The sequence below is a fragment of the Gavia stellata genome, chromosome 8, assembly GCF_030936135.1.
Source record: "Gavia stellata isolate bGavSte3 chromosome 8, bGavSte3.hap2, whole genome shotgun sequence".
In the NCBI taxonomy this organism is placed as follows: domain Eukaryota; kingdom Metazoa; phylum Chordata; class Aves; order Gaviiformes; family Gaviidae; genus Gavia; species Gavia stellata.
Window position 1 is genome coordinate 7,358,395 of NC_082601.1, and position 20,074 is coordinate 7,378,468.

At 42.4% G+C, this 20,074-nt stretch overlaps 1 protein-coding gene across 1 annotated transcript in view; it reads right to left on the reverse strand.

The window, feature by feature from the left end:
* Positions 1-409: 409 nt before the first annotated feature.
* Positions 410-20,074, reverse strand: part of THSD7B (thrombospondin type 1 domain containing 7B) — a 270,835-nt gene continuing 251,170 nt past the window's right edge. The window contains exons 21-29 of the mRNA XM_059820303.1: positions 16,007-16,152; positions 10,698-10,857; positions 10,171-10,344; positions 9,986-10,081; positions 9,480-9,593; positions 8,828-8,910; positions 7,026-7,218; positions 3,361-3,448; positions 410-1,539 (exon numbers count right to left, since the gene is read on the reverse strand). Of these exons, the coding sequence (XP_059676286.1) occupies positions 1,458-1,539; positions 3,361-3,448; positions 7,026-7,218; positions 8,828-8,910; positions 9,480-9,593; positions 9,986-10,081; positions 10,171-10,344; positions 10,698-10,857; positions 16,007-16,152 (1,136 nt within the window). The 3' untranslated portion in view covers positions 410-1,457. The remainder of the gene's footprint in view (positions 1,540-3,360; positions 3,449-7,025; positions 7,219-8,827; positions 8,911-9,479; positions 9,594-9,985; positions 10,082-10,170; positions 10,345-10,697; positions 10,858-16,006; positions 16,153-20,074) is intronic.

The following is a 20,074-nucleotide window of genomic DNA, read 5'->3' on the forward strand; positions in this document are numbered from 1 at the left end:
AAACTGTAATATTCAAATCACTTCACAAAGCTGCGAATAGCGACGTAACAAGACGAGCACTGCCTTCTGCCCTCGGTATACCCTGCTCTTGCGATGATCCGCTCTGAAGTAGCTGCGGGTTGAGAAGGACCGCATAGGTGCCAGGCTGGTAACAATTCTTTTTTTCTCTTCTTTCTGATGATTGGAATAAGCAGAAGCATTGAGCTAAAAATAAGACCAAGCGTTCTCCAGATCTGCAATTATTCTCTCAACTTGTACTTGTCTACAATATTTCTTCCACTAATCGCTACAGCACAAAATATGCCAGAATTGTTTGAAATCCAAGTCCAATCTCCGACACAGTAAAAGACTAATAACGAATGTTGTTTACACACATTTAATTCAACATACCAGAAGCAATTTTCTCACTCTCTTTAGCATTTTATTTGCTTATAAATACAAGCCAATACCACAAGATGGCACTTTCTTACTTGCGACACACACTATTATAAACACTTACCCTCTTCAAATGTTCCCAGATGTTTACGACATGTAACTTCTCAGTGGTTTCGAAACATTTAAAAAAGCAAGACCTTCTACAAACTGCATTTGTGTTTGATGTATATTAAATTAGGTCAGGTAATTAAATTCAAAAAAAGAATTTATAAATATTTCAGATAAGAAAATTTAAATACAAAAGCAGAGTTTGTAATAATTAAACTGAATAACAATTTAAACTGGCCATAATGTATCTACATGGTTTAATTTAATTTAAAATACTTTTTAAACAATCAGATCCTCTAGCCATTCATCAAAACACCTATCTACGCAACTCTTTAAAAAATATTCTTGGTTAAGAAACCACCTATGATTTTTCATAACAATCCTTATTCTGTCCTGTAGGTGGAAATGAAGCAAAATCATATTCCAGACTAGAAAACAGGATAAGAAGGAAGAAACTTTAAAAAACCTGATTAACTTCAGACACATCAACTCATTCTTCCTTGTGTTTCTCAAAATACATGATCCAGTTTTAAAGTCTTTGAACGAAATGCAAACACTAGAAAACTCATTGTTGAAATATGTGAAGAATAAAGAACCCTGCACTAATATAGTGCATAATGATGCCGTGTCAAACTTGTCATTTACAGTAAATGTCACATTTTCCTCAGGATTGTCATGCCTTTTTTTTACTAATTCCTTTTGATGTCTGTAGATTCTCTTATTATTTTTTTTATTCCCATTGCTCAACAGGAAGAGATGTGTTTTCTGGTCTCTTCAGAAAAGTTTCACAAGATCCAAGTCTATGACTTCATTTTTTTTAATAAAGAGGTGGCAAAAATTTAAGCTTGCAATACTTCTGTTCTGCCCGGTACATTACACGTCAGGAGATTCCTCAAAAAACTGAGAAGTCGGAGAGTTCCAAAAAAGAAAGCAGTTAAGGCAGTCGATGTCTATATTTGGATTTCTTTTTTATGTTACATATCAATGTCTCCGTCATAGGCTAAGGTTAGAGGCTTCTGCTGCGGAGGAGTGCTTTGATGCTGCTTCGTTTTTTTGCTGCAAGAAAAATATTTCAGGAGACAAAATTATAAACTGTAATAAGCTCAGAAACATCAAAACCCAAACTTGAACAAAAAAATCAACTTCCCACGCCGGCTATTTCATTTTGCAACTAGGTGACACTGCAGTACAGTGACTACTGCCAAGAAAAAACCCCTGGACCCGCTTGTGCGCTATTCCGTGTGTGGTACGGACACACAGCCTGTCGAAAACGGGCAGCCAACTGTGCTCTTCATCTGGAGAGGAAATAAAGCATATTTGTCTCCCATGTCTTCTCACAGCTGTCAAACAAGGAACACCTCGCAGAAAAATTGAAACATGAACTGTCTAGGAGTGGGTTATTCTCATTTTTTCTTTGGCACGGTATTGAAGCAACAATAATTATTATTGAGAAATACACTTCCTCACCAGCCTTCAAGTGATGGAGAACTATGTAATGTTATTTAAAAAATCCTCTGTATGCTCCACTGTGAAGCCACAGAGAAATGGTAGCTACATGGCTTGGAAAATAAGGAAGCAGCAACTCCTAAGCAGCATCCAAACGCCGTTATTTAAGCTTTTAACTGAAGAGAGAGATGGAGAAAAAGACTAAGAGAGTGAGAGAGAATAAATTGATTTTGGATGAAAGAGGGCAATGATGCTGTCAGGCCATGGTTGTGACTCTCTGGTTGCCTGCCCTGATCTGACAGGGGTTGGAGCAGCTTGCACCATGAATGTCTGTAAAGCCCAGGCCAGCTCCATGGTCCTCAGGGAGAGCTGCGGGCGTTGCAGGACACACGGACGCTGGCCACTGCTCCCTTCGTATCCTCCAAGACGCATCAATGGCAGCGCCTCTCCAAATACTCAATCCAGAGAGTGCAACACTAGCTCTGTCAAGCCAGACCTACCACCCCTGCCCGGGGCGACGGCTGCTTCGGAGGAGGGCAGACATCTCGCCCACCAGTAAAGCCCACCACCAGTGATGCACTGGTGTAGAGCAGGGCTTCGGCACACCCGGTACCCTATCTCTAACAGTGCCTGGTAACAGCAGCTTTAGACACAGGACATGTTTCCACCTGATGTACTCACTGCAAAAACCTATTTAGGGATTTCCTGAGCTGGAGCGTACATCCAGAAAACCACAATTAACACCAAGAGACCCAATCTCCCGTGAACTGTTATGCCATCTTTGAATCCATTTATCTTCCTGGCATGCACAGTCCCCGGCAGCGGAAAGCTCACAAGGTAATAATGCACTGTGTGAAAAATAAAATCTTTTGTTTATTTTAAACGATCATTTCATCAGATGCCTCCTACTTCTTATATTGTGGGAAATAAAAATTCCCTAGCGCCCTTTTCTACTCCATTCATGATTTCATAGATCTCTATTGTATTCCCATGTCAAACATCATTTTCCAACTGAATGCCCCTATTCTATTTAGTCCTTCCTCGAGCGGAAGCCAGACCCTCGATCCAATCAGCCTCCTTGCCTTTTTTCAGTCTTTCTTTTTTTTTTTAAAGAATACAATAAAAAGCCCTTTCTAATCCCAGCAGAAGTCTGAATAAATATAAGGGCCTATTGATAAACAAAAATAGTTCTTTCCCTGCATGGCCACCGCACTTCTTCATGATTACGCCAGACAGCATTTACAACTTGGAGAGTTTTAAATTACTCTGAGGTAGGGGCCAAATGAAGGCAGTTAAGTAATCCAAGCTCCATCCTTTCCTAAAGCCTTGAGGATTAAATCTCTGCAACACAGAGCATTGCGATGTATTTTGGATTGTTTAAATAAAAGCAAACTACCTTTTATTTGAGGACAAAATACATGCCATACTCACCACATCAGGTAGGATGTAAAAATCAGGAAAACTATGATGAGGAACCCCCCAGCTGATACTCCGTATACCCACATCTTCAGTTTACCGTCTGTTGGAAGACAAGGAAAAAGGACAGAGGGAGAAAAGGAAGGAATAAAAAACTTTATTCTAAAATACACAAATTCTTAGGAGATTAAGTAAAGAGAAAACACACAAGCAAATGGGAAACATAGCAAGGACTGGCTGGGGATAATCCATAAACGCCACATGTTTGATCGAAAAAAGATTCTGGTAAAAATCAATCACTTTAAAGACAAGATCTTAAATTTGCTAAGGAGTGTAGGTTTTCCTCAGTGAAACCGGAAAATGAACTCTTCGTCTCAGTTTTCCAAAGCAGCATTATTTCATAACCTCCCCTCTGGCTGAGCTCCTGCAGTTCATTCCGGGCAGCCCAGGCTTATGGTGCAGCACAAGAATTACAACGCGGCCAGGCTCCTGCCCGTGGAAAGGAGCAGGGGCACGAGATAATTGCAGTACATTCGCTCAGGAGCCCCAGTGGCTGCTCTGGCAAAGGCAGTTCAATGTTGAGCTGACCCAGATAGAAATGCAGGTAACACCTGATATGTTTAGCCTAAAGAAAAGAGGACTGAGAAGGGATGGGATTGTTCTCCGTAAATACTTGGGGGTCAATTGGGGTAAACACCAGCGAGCGCAAGTGAACAAGCTACTCAGAGCTGAAAAACGCTTGGGCAACAAATGGGAATAAATCCGGCTTAGAATACAAACAAGAATACACTTTGTAATGGTGTAAGAGGAATAAAGTTGTGCAAGAGCTTCCTAGTTGGGCCGCAGGAGCGGGAGATATAGGTGGCTTTAAAACAAGGTAAGGTTCTTGACAGGGCTGTTTGGGTTGCAATGCCAGGGGACTCAGCCTGCAACCCTTGCAGGAACCCCTCCACGCACACGTGAGCTTGAGTGTGTTGAAACATTTCCTTCTGACAGAAAGCCTCAGAACGCGTTATTTGGACAGGTCCTTAATTACAAGCTTTGCATTAATAATAATAATTTTTAGAAGATCAATGTTTCTATTTCTTGCTCCATTCTGGCTGCACAGCTTTCCTTGTGGGGAGAAGCGACAGTATTTTTTCCGTGCAGCAGTAGCCCGAGCTGATTCACGTCAACAGTATGTTAATACATACTGGAGGCAGGAATACGAACCTGCGCCGTGCCCACAGACATGGTTTGACAGAGGCCATTGCAAACTCAGTCATGCGGTGGGGAGTTACTTCACGGGACAATCACTGCGCCTGTTTTACATTTTGTGTTTGAATGATGAATTTTTTCAAAGGAAAACATACTTAATCAGATCCCATTCTTTCTCTTTTTTTCTTCCAGGCTTTGTGGAAAGGCTGAGTACCTCTCACTGATTTTCTCTTCTCCTTGAAAGACTTAGAGCCTATCTCCCATGTGAGAAGAGCTCCATTTGTCAGGTCTGGGTTGTTTGGTGGGTTTTTTTTGCTGAAGTCTGGGTATGAAATTTGTTGCCCTCTCAACTGCAGATGGCCAAGAAACATTTAGCAGTCCTGCAAAAGGACTGTCTCAGCCACAAAAAGGCATCCCACATGTCTGCTATGAAGGCAGCTATGCTCTCCATCCCCAACATAAAGGCATTGGACCATGGCATCCTACAATTTAAACAATGCTATTTAAATTGCCTCTCAACTTGAAAAAAGTTTCTGTACCTGAACTCTGGCCTCCCAGAGTGTGGTAAAGAAAGGAAAAGCACAGCCTGATTCAAAATCAGTTCTGTGCACTCCTGCAGAGCATTTAAAAGAACAAAAACATCAGCCTCATTAAATCATAATAAAATTTGTGTTCCAAACTGTAAACGGGAAGGGAAATCACAAATTAACTGGAGAAAGGCACATATACTGACAGATGTAAGTCCTTAGACATACACAAATGTCAGGGTGGTAAATGCTGTCCATACACGCAGCGTTCACCAGAGACCTGCTACCAAGAGCGTAACTGGTAGGTGACAGCAGTTTCCTGGCGCAGCTAGCAGTAATTACTGCAAATCCCCAGACTAGTAAGCCTGAGAGCCTGTTTAAGGGGAGTAATTACATATTTTGTAAAGAAGTTAGACAAAGGGAAGTGATTTGAAGAGCACCAGCCTTGAGCTGGGATCTGAAGGGCACATACAGGCTGAAGAGTTACCTGCAGGATGCCATGGGGTTGGCGATACACTTAGCACACATGGAGCACGTTTATTCCTTTTCCCATATATTGTTTCTATAACATTTCTGCCCTAAAATTAAATAACACCATGTTCTGTAAAAGCTCCTTAGGCCCTATTTCTGTCTTGTAGTCCCTGGGGGAGAACTGGCTCACGGATGCTGCACTGAGGTCAAGCCCACCAGAAGCTTTCAGGGCTGCAGCCTTGAATGCTGATTTAAAAAAAGAGGATTGCAGCATCCACCTACACCTCTCTCCCTTTTTCTAACCCTGTAAAGGTACCAGCTGAAGAGATGACACTTAAGTAAGACAGCTCACAGAGGGCCACGGATGCTGACAAAAAGGCAATTAACCCCAAACCTGTGACTCAAACTGCTGGTGAACTGCGTGGGCTTCTGGATGATGGGTTTGATTGAAAACCAGCCAACTTTAAAAGGCTTTGGACTGAGCTCTATGAGCTCGGAGACTGTCAACGCAAAGGTTAACTACTGTATGCAAATCAAATATGTAAATGTAACATTCAAAGTGTGATCACATATATCAGACAGAATTATGGCTCCCTGAATCCTGTTAATAGAACCTTTCGCTACATGTTTTCTGGAGTCTTGTGTTCATTACAAACTAATAGGAAACAAATGCAATGTCAGGTAACAGAAGAGGGGGAAGGCTGCACTGCCAGTATTTTAGAAAATGGGGAAAACCAATGCATTTCAATAAACTTCAACATGCCTGACACCTTCATCTCCCATTTGAAAGTCCTATTCGCATTTTCGAAATTTATTTTGACTAAATTAATCTTGCAAATTAACAGTCAACATGGTAACCAGCTAGTACAGCTACGGCACCAGTCCTGTGTACCAGTGTGGGCACATCCAGCACACAGTTCCAACTGGGAAGCATTTTACGGTGTGGAAGTCAAAGATCCGCTTGGGATGCACTGCTCAGGCACAGCAGCTTGCCTGGTTTTGTGGGGGTTTTTTCATGTCTTAACTTCAACACTTAAAACTCTAAACTCTATACTTTCTACCCGACTATTTCATATACTTTTGAAATATGGCAAGAAACAACCGATGTTTTCTTTAATGAAATCTTAAGTACTTTCTGCTCTGATTCTTCTGAAGTGCTAGTGATCAATATCTTTCCTGATCCAAATATATTACTTCTAGAAACATCATCAGATAATAGTTCTAAGCATCCCCGCAAATCACATATGAGTATACTTTCGCAAAATATTATTGCTTCGTTCTGGCTTTGCTATCTCTCAACATAAGAGATTGTGATTACCCTGTATAGGCACAAAGGAATGAAAGATGGCATGTGAGTTAGAAACTGGGAGGCTGCTCTGCAGCTCCCAGACACAATCTCTGATGTTATGATCTACAAAGCTTGTACCTTTCTTTTAGAGAAACATTGTAAAGACAATTTATTCCATTCATATTTAAGGTTTTCACCTGGATTAAAAGGTTGAATAGACCATCCTTTGAAAATGTCATGCATTTTTGAGTTGACAGGTTTATTTTTTCCAGCAATGGTCTTAACATCAGCTTTCTTATCTTCTAAACCTGGTACCTTCATGCAGTAATCCAGGAAACCATTTGATCTCATTATTTCTGTATATCCTCGCTCACAACCGCAGACTCCTCTCTAGGTGATAAAAGGGAATTCAGTATTAAACCAAACCGTACCCTCTCGCAGAACAGTGCAAATTGTAGGCAATCTATGAAGAAACTCCAAGGTACATCCCGCACATGAAACTTCACCACCACCAAACCAAACAAGCCAGGAACCGGTGCCTACAAACACATTTCAGTTCAAAAAGCCAAAATATATTTGGGGAATTGGCTGAAAAAGAGTCAATAATTACAGAGAAGCCCAACAGGGCAACATTTTCATCCTAACAGGCTTAATAACAGGCATTTGTGGCTTAATCCAAACTCCTCTTGTCAATAACAATTTTCCCACTGACCCTGCTGGGCATTAGAAGAGACAAACAAGAAACAATCCCACTTCAGACCCAAACCCTCCCCCCGTATTTCCACTCCGGTATTTCACAGGGCTAGCTGAAATGAAGCTTTGTCTCTTACAGCCAAATATCCACTGCCCTGTATGAGTCTAAGCAGTTTCTTCAAGGGGTTTCTTAGAAGTCTGTGATTGACTAAATAGACACTCCATTTTCTTGATATCTACTTTAAAATACCTATTTTAGTTTGCTTTTCTTTGCTTATTATCTTATAATTGCAGTGCCTGTCTGAGGGTCTGATACCCTTGGTTACGATCCAAACAGGTGATTGATTTACAGTCTCTGTGATAAGAATTTAACTCTTGACATCAGTTTTGCGGCCACACCATCCCCCGCTTGTTGACAGACATCATCTTGAGATTTTTTGGACAAAAGGTGAAGTCTCATGAGTTTTGATAGCTAATAAATTCATGCTTACCCATCATTTTGATGTTCCTGTAGGCTCTGAGCACTCTCACAGCCACCCTCTCGGACACATCAGTTGGCCATGAGCTCGTTTCCAATGGCAATTTCTCCCACCAGATACTCAGCTGAAGCTGAGCACTGTGGAGGCTGTTTTCAAAATATAAATAGCTAAACCCCAACTGCCCCTGGTTACTTTAAGAGTTCTGGGTTTTATACTCTGTCACAGTACTGACATGGATAAGGCATTTTGGGAAGCTCTTCCTCTGGAGTTTGGTACTGCAGGAAGGGACATTTGTAACCTGGGGGCTCGTGTTTGCTCAGAGGCAAAGAAGTGGCAGTCGCTCCATGATTCAGCCAGTGTTGCAGAGGCTCAACACTTCAGCAAAAAAGGTCACTTCCAGGTTTTGCTTTAGAAGGCAGTATGGGGATGGTGGGATCACGCTGCTACAGCTTCCTTACGCTCATGGGGGCTTTCTGTGTCTGTGGAGGAGCGGGAGAGGACATACCCTTTCATCTCCTCTCTTACAGAAGTTTACAGGCCATTTTCTACGGGACAGTACAATAGCATTCAATGAAAATTAAACCAAGAGGTTCCAAAACTCCTCCGCAGAACAAAACCAAACTTGTAACACCACATAAACACTCCGTCACTCATTTGTGCAGGTTTATGGTTTCCTTTCAGACTGAAATTCCCACAACTTCCTCGAGGTGGTACCATGGACACACTAAACTATTTTCTAGGTCCTGGAACGCATTTAAGATACAGTAGCTAATCGAATAGGTTTTGCGGTGTTAATTTCTCAGCCATATTCTGCAGCGAGCAATTACCTGTGTGCAGTAGGAGAACGGTTTTCTGCACGCCGGGCTGCAGTGCCGAACTTCGGCGGGTTTCATCCGAGGAGCACACCCTCCTGCAAAAGAAACTACTGAGTGCTTTCAAGGGTATGTTTAAAAATGGTTTTGACTTGGATCACCATAGTGTAAGAAGTGCTTGCTTGCTTATTTTATACAGTTAAATACTAGTCTATTGAGCACATTAGCATAATATCTGTAGGCATTGCATTAATTAATTTGCCTTAACAAGGCAGGGAATTATTATCATACCCATCTTGTTAATGGAGAACAGAGATATACAGATTTAAGCAATTTGCCACAGGCCACATAGGAAGTTGGGGACAGAATCGGGAATTAGATGCAGATCTTCTGTGTCCTCATTAATGTCTTATCTACGTAAGACGACATAATCCACATAACGCCTTTGCCCATCCTCACTTGGGGAAGTCTGTGCTTCTACAGGAATAAAAACATGTTAATGAGTTCTTAACTACGCAGCAACCTTTGCACATAAAACTATTGTTATTACCTTACCTAGTCATTATAAACACAACTAGATAAGAACATCTGCATTTTCATTTCTACTCTCTCCTCATTCACCCTGTGCATATTGAGAGGGATCCTATGGATGTGCAAGCCCTGCTGCCTTTGCCAGTCTCTTGTGGAGCTTCAAAGTGCTGACCGTGAATTTCCCTTTTCATCCTGTGCAGGAAGAATTTGTAGGTCATGGCAACAGCAGGAATCTCACAGCTTGAGTGATCTGAGATTCCTGTGTGTTGCACAGAGGAGGAGGTACAGAAGCTGGGCTCTCTACCACGCCTGTGATGTTCTCTTCCGTTCTCCACAGTTACAGGAAGGTTGCACCAACGGCTGTGCAAGCCAGCCCAGGAAGCCTTGTACGCTCATTTCTTCCTGTGACCAACCCAACAGTAAGGGAACTCACCCAAATACTCTCATGTAATGACGTGTGTGATGCTGACCTAACAGCAAGGCTGGTGAGCTCCCATCTGCCTTTCCTACACGCAATCTGAACTGAAATTCCGGAGGAGTTCGGAAGGCTGTCCAACCGCCCTCTGAGCAACTGATGCAGAAGAAGAAAAACCTGGATGGAGACTTCCATTCACAGCTGTGCATGGCAATTTTTGGATATACCTGTGACATTTATTCCATCTGAGCGCTGACACCACACCGTGCGTACGTTGTCTCGCCAAAGGCTGGTTTTCCACAGGTAGTCATAACACTTCCCTCCTGCAATATCAATACCAGTTAGTCTTCACCTTGCAACAAAACCAGAATAAACTCTTGAAGGGCAGAAAGCAGCGCCGTGGCCGTGCTACCTGAGCAAGGCCGTGTTTCCATGTCTTGTCCGGAGCAGGTCTCCTGGTTCTCAGGAGACTGAACGATAAACGCCCTGGATCGAGACTGGCGCCCCGTTGTCTCGAAGCTCCTGCCATTGATGCAGGTGAGCTCGCAGGAGCTCCACTCTGACCACTCTGTCAGGTGGCAGTCACCTGCACATTGAAAGAATAAATCACAGGTTTTCAAAAGGAATCAGCCTCAAAGGATAAGGACAACCTAAGCATATAGCAGCTTTAGTGGTGAAATACCCCCAGTTTATCACCCAATGGTACGAATTATTTAGATTTTCTGCTTCATGGGGAATCTCATCTTCTAAAAAAAAAACACCTGAAAAACCCAGAAGTCTTTTTCAGGTGATCTAGAAACAGCAGACTGAGCATTTACCTGATCTGCTGAAGTACAAACACTTAATAGAGCGGGTGACAGTACTGAGAGCTACAGAAGCATCTCCATCTCAAACAGCTATCACAGGCAGGAATTCACTGGGACTTTCCAAAGGCTTTACCTGGACAAGGCACAGAGCACGGTAACTGCAGCACACCCTCTTTCGATGGCAGCTCACCACATAAGGCGTTTTCTACTGGTTTGGATGTAGCAGAAACAGATGCATCATGTACTACACATGTGAGGTTGCGGACTTGCAATCCATCTCCACACTGTCCACCCTATGAAATGATAGAAGGGAACAGAGATACACATCGCTGACGTTAGCAGATGACAGAAGAAATACGGTTGATTCTACCTAAAAAGACTTCAAAGATACAAATTTGGTCTTTGGACTGCAATAGTATCCCCAGTTATGGGAAGAGAGATGGAGATCTCCTCTGTACATGCCTCTACAGAAGCTCAGAGGAAGGGGCAGAGCCACACAGAAAAGTGTGTTGTAACCAAAGCAGGAGAAGAGGTGGGTACTGTAACAGATGAATACTCTCTTTGGGGTCAGCCCTTCATGCCTTTAACTAGAGCTAGTGAATTTACTGATTCTTAAGAAGTGCCCAGTCACATGAACATAGGAATTTTTGGTTTCTCTAAAGAGGCCAAGAGCAGAGTCTGCCGATAAGGAACAGACACTTCCACGCACCTCCTTTGAGGATACAGCCCAATAGGAGCACGTACATGGTTTAAACCCTGCAACAGCAAAAAGCCTCCAGCAAACCTAATTAGACTGCAAGGACTACTGTCTACTAGGCTGTTTGTGTAATTTCTTAAAGGGAGCTATTGGTTGTGCAGTGGACAGAGACCACCAACTCGTGTCACGTACTCTACCAAAACATCATCCAAAGTCAGGCACCGCCTGTTAGCACTGAACCCCATTTGAACAAGCAATAGGAGGCTCCAGCTGCGCCACTCCATGCTCGTCAGCCCAGTTCTGAAATACCTACTCACACACCAAACTACTTGCTGAAGAAGACTTCCTTTACTGGGAAATCAATATTGTTTGGCTAAGTGATGATCAAGGGCTGAGGGTGCTGTAAGAACTGAAGCACTGAGGCTATTTCTAGAGGCTGGAGTTGTTTCATTGTCACCTGAAAAGCAGAGCTGCAATGATGTTTGAGGTGCACACCTAAAACCTGCGTGATGCTTTACGAACTTGCACCTGAAGCCTTGCGGAAATGGCACTTTACAAAATTCGGCAAATAAAACTCAGGAAGAAGGATGAAACATTGCTTTCATATAACCAAAGGAAGTCCTCCTTTGGATCACTTGGCAGTGGGTTCTTTTAAAATAATGGACTTCATCCGCAGAGCAGCATGGCTCCTACCGTGTGCATTCATTCAGCGGTGTGTTTGCTAGCAGGAATGGCTCTCCTGCATGTACCCGGTAGCTTTTTCATTCTCTCCATCCCTTCTGTTGCAGACCCACAATGAAGTGGAAATAAGAGCATAACTAGCTGGATTTAGAGCAGCTGCTAATCAAAAACATCTTAGAGAAGTATTAGTGTAGATTTACTATATGCAGCCAGACTTCAAGTTTTTAACACCGTGTTTCACTTTAGTCAGTATGTAACTTACTGTTCTAAATTACTGTTTCACTACTGAAACCTCTATTGCGATCTGAGATTAATGGTGTGTGAGTAACTCATGCAGCTGTCAATTCGGTTAGAGCTCTTCGAAATGGCTGGCGGAAAGGGAAGACGATGTGGAGAAAATTCTCGGGGGAAATAGGGACTAATCAAACCGCAGTGTATTTCCAGCTCAAAGTGGCTGAAGGAATGACCAAATGACTGGAGAGGACAAAAAAAGTTTTTAACAAGATACTTATTCTTCTATAAACAATATATTAAGTATTTATATAAGCATCAATATATATATATAAATAGTTATATGAATACTGTGCCATAAATAGGTGAAAACAAGACTTTTTTTGGTACAGCAGTCTCCACTATAAAAGACCACATGCAGCATTCTTTTCTTCTATCATGCAATACTGGAAATACATTCATATTTTCCAACGTTTAGAATAAAAAATAAATAGAAACCATGAACTCTCAAACAATCCCAAAGATAAAGGTTCACTTTTTAACAGTGGCTTCCATTTGCTTGCTTTCTTTCAAGACCAGCAATGTGTTTTTAGAATCAATCGAACACACTTAAAAGATAAAATGTCATCCTGTCATTTACAGTAGGAGATGTTTTTTGATGTGTTTGGTAAGGTCATAAGTAATGCAGGAGCACTGCATTAACTTCCTTATCATCTTCAAAATTATTCATGTCCCCAAAATTATACATTTGAAGATCTAATTAATAGGTGCGGAATCCGTGGAAGTTCGCTGCAGTAATAGCACATTGAGGATGCAGGGAATAGCTGCTAATCAGAGGAGAACTGCCAAGGAGATGATCACATATTCAAAACTCAGGGGATCAAATCTGTATCGTAAATGCTCTTCCTTGGAAGATGTGATCATCTGAGGTTTGCCTAGAACCAGGATTTGCCTCTTGAGTCATGAGGCCCTGGCAAGAAATATGCGGCGATTTGACTTCCAGAGGGGATTCCCCCCATTTGGCTGCAAAAATTTCTCTGCTGACCCTATGAAGGATGCAGAAGCCACCCTGGGTCCCCTAAATACAGCCTGGAGGTACGGGCCCCTCCAGGAGTACCTGCAGAGAGCCTCTGCCCCTCACCCCCCTCGCCCCAACCGACCACCCGTAAAATAAGGAGGTGGTTTACACCAGGACTGTGTTTTGCCAGCCAGGTATCTTTTGAATTGACCAATATGCTAACAGCACCTGCACAAACCTTCTCTCATCTCACCCTCCGATACTTTCCACGTGTAACACACTAATAAGACAAGAGATAACAGTCCTAATGAGATGCTTTGCCCAGACGTGCCTTTAAGCGAAGTTTTCCCTTTTCACTTTTACTGGGGTTCTTGTGTGTTCACAATTATTATAGGTAAAGAGTTGATTGGGCAATGCTTTCACAGGTTGATGAGCATTTAATCAGGTAAAAGTTTTCTCTAATGAGGAAGCGTTGCACGATCACATTTAAGGGAGTGCTTTTAAATCACGTTAGAAAGGAAGGGTTCTTAGTCTTCTTATGAATGTTAGGCAGCTAGCGCTTGATAATGTCTAGCTACTTCACTCATATTCCTTTAATGGAAAAATTATGAACAGTGTCAGCCACTGCTAATTTTTTTTTTAAGCTACTCAGGGTAAACCACTTCAACTCCAGTAGGAAAATGATTAATGTAATGTAACCCTTTCAGATTAGGTGTATTGACCATTTCCCAAGTTCTGCATCCCTCTGAATGCAGCAGAAATGCCCCAAGCCCACCGGAGGTGTGCCTGCCACATGGGTAATTGCCTGGAGAGCAATGCACTGATTTCCGTACTGTGAAAATCAGCAATACAGAACACTTAGCGGGCTCTATTCCTAAACATGCAGACACCTCTAATTATTCACATGAAGTCAATTTAGCATAAAATAGTCCTTCTACAATTAAGAAATGCAGTCTCAGTTATCTCATAATACAAGGAAGAAATATCTTAGCCTTATAATTAATTGTCCCATTTATATTATTACAGGAAGACACTTTCACAATATGCATTTTGGTCTTACCATAGGATGCATTTACCTTATTTCATAAAGCATCCTTGAAAACAGGACTTCTGAAAGCTTTCTTTAGAAATTAAGCTTACACTTCTTTTCCAGTAAAGCACAGGAATAAATCACTCACCCTGTATTTATGAACTACATTTAATTCCTAAGCACCTCATTAAAGAGAAGTGAACATGAATAAAATGGCTCCTCTCCAAAACAAAGCAAAGGGTAGAGAAACTCCATCACAGTAATTTAAGGCGAGAAGCAGGCTCTATCTCACTGAAAGTGCAGGACGATATCTGGGTTAGGGAAGGCTGTGATTACTTGCTCTGAGCTGAAATTTAGCTGGGTTCTGGATGCGCACACTTTTAATCTGCACGATGTGTTATTTATCTGGAGTATGGCAGGGCGTTAATTCAGCTTCCCTACTAATTCTTTTATCAGCTCTGTTAGCTCCTACAGTTGAAGGTCTCTTCCCTAATGTTTAACAGAATTTGCTTACGTTAGTTGGACAAAATATCAGCTGATGTTATAATTTTGTTATATTTATCTTACACATAAATAAATCCTGAGTGCAGTACATACAAGGACTATGTTCACATCCCTCGTTGCAACGAGTTGTTGTTCATTACATAAAATATAAATGTATTTCTGTTTCTCTGATCTTGGACTGTCCAAAGACTGTCATGCTCCAGATTTCATTTGTGAAAACCTGGGAAAATTCTGGGTATCTATTCTGCCACCCGCAGTATTCGCTACACGTCCATCTACCGCATCTAGAAACCGAGTAGGTATTCAAGGCATTCGCAGCGTGGCAGAGGGCAGAGCAGAAAACACAAGGGATGTCTCTTTATGTGCGTTATTGGCCGCAATCTCCTGCACGGTATAATGTGGAGAAGCGGCCACAGATCCACGCACAGGTCCTGTCCCCTGGGACCAGACAGGGCACTTTTCCACCCCCAGCCGCACTTCTCCCACCACCATCTCAGCACAGCCAGCTGTAAGCAGCATGAGTGGACTTCACCCTGCCCGCGGAACTTCAGCGTGAAAGATTCACCTCTGCTTAAACTGGGTTACCGACAAATACGTTTTAATATCAGAAATATGATCTAACAGATAAGGAGAGAAGAAAACGCATAGAGGGGAAGAGAAAATCAGTTCAAGCCTGATGCAGGTCACTGGCAGTGACAAAATGACGGCTCCGGTGCCGAGCAGAGGTGCCGAGCACAGGTACAGCACATCGTGACTGAATCCAGATCATTAAAAGATAGCTAGGCTAAGGAGAAAGTAGAAACCAGCACTTCATACTATGGTACCGGAGACCTTGTGGGGAAAGACCTGCTATACAGTACTTTAAAAAAAAAAAAAAAGAGAAAAAAGGAAAGAAAAGAAGAGAAAAAAGGCTAAGCTCTCTTGAAATCTAGTTTATCTATTTTCTTGTTAGAGTTATTTTATATAATTAAATGATAGGTCACCGTGACTATGCTCACTCAAGCGCATTTACTCTGTAAATCTTCTTTAATACCTCTATAAGCTCGCGGTACTTGAACCCATATTGTTATAAATCGCTGCTGATGGCTGGAAGATGAGGTGCCGAGGTTTACCGCTCCTGAACCTCGCCTGCTTCCCTACAGATCTTACCAGCGCCTTCAATGACCACAGAGCCCCCTCCGACCCGCCAACGGCAGCCTCAATCAATTCTGCCACATAACGATGATTTTTGCCGTCGACCCCGGCCGCGGGGGCCCCGAGGAGCGCAGGAGGAAGCCGTACCTGGAGTCTGCAGGGAGACCACGGGCCCAGCAGCCAGCTGTAGCAGGGCTTCACCGGGCAGCTCCTGTGCTGGGTGAGCTGCTCCGGGCAGGGTCTGCCCTCGCCCGCTGCCCGCAGGAGCACCGAGCGCCCACGCACCATCTGGCCTAGGCGAGGGGAGAAGACAGGACACGGTGAAGGAGACCCGGAGAAACAAAGAAAGGCAGATTTTGTGATTTATCAGTATGCCTAGTTCATTTTCCACCTCTAAAACGGGTTAAGAAAAGCAATTAATTGGGACGACTATGTGGATAATATGGATGCAGTTATTAAGCCCAAGTGATGCAGTCACTGCTATTTTTACACACAGTTTTTAAACACGGTTTTGTATGTTTTCTAAATGTATTATTTGTTTACGCAACACATTTAAATACTTGACTAAATCCTGATTATTAAGTACGACAAGAAAATAATTCCTATGGCAGCATCCTTTCTAACGTTACACATTCAATATGTTTCCAGAGATTTTTAACAAATGAAATTTTCTTTTTATGACCAATTATGTGCATCTAATTTGAAAACTGCAAACACTCTACTGGCTATTACCATCCATAACCACTTCTGCCATTTCCATTAAAAACCTATTTATTACTGGTAAAAACTTCGTCAGCTACTGAATGGAAAAGGCAATTATGCTACTACTTTTGAAATAATAAAACTGAATATATTCATTAAAGTTACAGCAATTCCATTTCTGCCTCCTTTGCTGCCCATTTATGTCCAGGAATGTTTTCACTCAAAATGTTTCAATTAGAATCCCGACTCCAATTAAAAAGAAAAGTGGAAAAAAAAGGAAAAAAAAGCCCTTATGCAATGGGATGGAGAAGATTGTGCTGTGGATAAAATTTCTGCCTTGACTTTCAATAGGTGTGGATTCGAGAGGCAGTAAAAAAATAAGAAGTCTGGGTAATAAGGGCACACACATCTAACAAGACAGATGCAAGCGGTAATTGCTAAGTCACTGAAAAGGAAAGAGATAACGTGTTGCGGTGGAGCTCTCCCATTTGTATCACAGTCATTCAGCTGCAACCGTGAGTAGAGGGGAGTCCGGGGGGGGAGCAAACACCCCTGCGAAGTGGGGAGGCTGCGATATCCAGCCAGATCCTTCTCCCAGCTATTTATGCACGCACTTTTTAATTAACGGTACTGCAGCTGGGTTTAAGGTACATCTCTAATAACTGTCATCGTGACTGTCTATGGAGCAGGGTTTCCAAAAACATTTCGGCAAATAAAAATTTAAAGCAGACACACCTGAAAAAGCTACTGACAGATACCTTAGCAAGCTCTTTTACCTTTACAATGCTATTCCCTTGCTCTGACCCACTGAAGTCCATTTTTAAACCCATTTAAACCAATTTTAAGACTTCCTCCTTTTCCAGTTCTAATCCCCTGGACCTGGCGTGTTTGTAAGAAAAGTGACGATGAAAGCTCTTACCCACATGACTGTCATTCAGCCTTCACAGAATCAGATACATTAGGAGGTGGAAAAAAATGCTACCAGCTGAGAGGAAAGGAAAGGTAAGAAACTCCTGCGGTTCATCGGGGGTCAGAGCAAGGGAAGAGAAACCCCCCAGCCCGCTGCCGGCAACCCCCACGGCAGCCCTCCCCTGCCCAACAGGCCAAAATGAGCTCTTTCTTCCTCGCCAGCAATGGACCAAATTTGCCGGATTCTTCCTAATTCTGAATGCTGAGGACTGGTAAGGAATGGAAAAGGCTCTTTGGGAAGCCCCATGGCTGTGGGGTTTTCGGGACGCCCTGGGGCAGGCGGCTCACCGGGGCAGGGGGCTCTGCCGGGCACGAGCTCCCGCAACGGCAGCTACGGAAAAGGAGGTCTCCTAAGCTTGAAAGATCTGATTTCATTAGGAGGGACTTGAAGCATTCATCAAGCTATTTTAATTAAAGAAATAATTTCCTTCCGTACACTCTGTTTAACATCTTTCTGGCAAAATGTAAATGGGAAGATCATTGAATAGAAAACACAATTTTCCTTTTAAGAGGAATTAACAACTGTTCTGTATTTATTTACATTTTATTTTCCTACAGTTGGTTATCCAAACCATTTAAACTCACTACATTCACAATGGTCAGCTGGTGCCTGACTCATTTAGTCTATCACTTTTTTCTTATACTGTGAATAAACCATCAAAGAAAGAAATTTTGTTGAAGTCTTTCTTTGCACAATCACTGCAATGAGTTTCTTAAAGCTCTGATTTGTTTTTCTCATTCAAGTAGCAGAAAAACTCCCTGTCTTTACTTTTTAAATAACTTCTTTTTGCTGCCTATGGAGAACAGAATCTCACTGCATCTGAAACTATTTTTCTTCCAATACAAACTCTGGAAGAGTCAAAGCAATCCTAGATGTTTCTTTAATTTCCCTATGAATTTTTCTTTAATTACCCCATGAATAGGCCACATCTCCGTTTCCTCTGCTCTGCAGTGTTAAATGATAAGAAAATTAAGACAGAAAGTGTGCTGAAAATTGAAAATAAGTATTTCTTTATAGACTCAAATTTGTCATTAGTTTTGAAGGGAGGAAAAAAGAGACTGGTCTGGTTAATGCTGGTCACTTAAAAACCTGTTTTGCATCAGCAGCTAAAATTTCACCTCAGAAACATAGGATCATATTTTGAAATCAGAAGAATAAGATTTTTTACCCCCCAAAAACCTTGCCATTCCTTGCATTTTATCTGCCCAAAGGGATGCGTCGCGGCTGAAACCAAGACGATTAAAATTCCTGCTAGAGTTCACCCCAGTCAAAATTACTGACACGTCGTTACCTGTTTGATGAGCATGAGCAGAGCGTATGAAACAGAGCCCTATCAGGCAACCGCAAGACTAGAGCGGGATCAAGTTTCTCAAGTACAGCCCTGGAGGTCAGGTCAGGTCAAGTCACAAGCAAAGGGACCTGGTGATAAATGGGGCTTTTCCTCTACTTCCCACCGCCGGTCCCACCCGTGGGCACTGGGGCATCCACAGCTTGGGGAGAGGTTTTGGTGGCCCCTCTTCCAGCAATGCCTCCCAGCACCGGAGCTTAATGAGTTTGAGTAGCAAGTGAGAAAAAGTCACAAAAGTTTCTTCTTCAGAAGGCAAAACCAAAAATGTTTTCCCAAATTGGTGATGGATCAGTGAAGAATCTAACTACCAAATTTTTCAGTCATGCACATCCTTGTCCCCCTGATTTCTGTCCCGTTGGTCAGTCTGGTGTTGGGGTGCACGTCTCCGCAACCCGCTACGCTCTCTTCTGGGCTCTGAGGACTGAGCAAGGCACAGCAGCGTGTTCAACCCCGGCTAACTCAGGTCAGTCCCACAATTTATCTGATGAAGGCAGCTTTATAAGTGACAAAGCATGGGTTTAGGTGTTCTGATACTATTTAGCACTCCCGTTAGACAACTTGGGAGAAATCATACAGGATTGGAAAATGTTTACGTAGAAAAATTCAGCGTCCTCGTGTACTCATTTGCCTTAACAAAGGAAATACAGTTTGCTGAGGATTATCCATACCAAACATTTTTCAGTAACTTTGATTCAGGCCGTGGGAGCATCATCCATTAACGCAGTACTATACATCTTTTCATAGCAGCACAGCAACTGATATGAGGAACCCTAATATATAACCCAACGTCAGCCTAAAGCCCTGGCCAGCATCCTGAACAGCTGCTGCCCAGAACTACAGCTGCAACAGGCAAATATCAGTTACACATCTCCGTAGGCTCAGCACAGGCAGGAAAGAGAGATCTACTTTACTCATCATCATTTATAAAAATCAATATATTCGCCTTTGGCTGCTGTGTAACAGAACCATATTAGCTGTCAGTGCCACATACACAGCAGCACCACTTCATGTTTAAATGCATTGTTCCATAAAATAAAACCTGAGCAAGAGAAAGGTACCATCCATTAAAATACATCACAGCAAACCGCTACTGGAAGAGATGGACAGAATAAAAATGTTAGCAACAATGCTTGAGTTAAGAAACACAGGAAAACGGAAATCCAGCAACACTACATTTTGATCTGAGTGATATTTA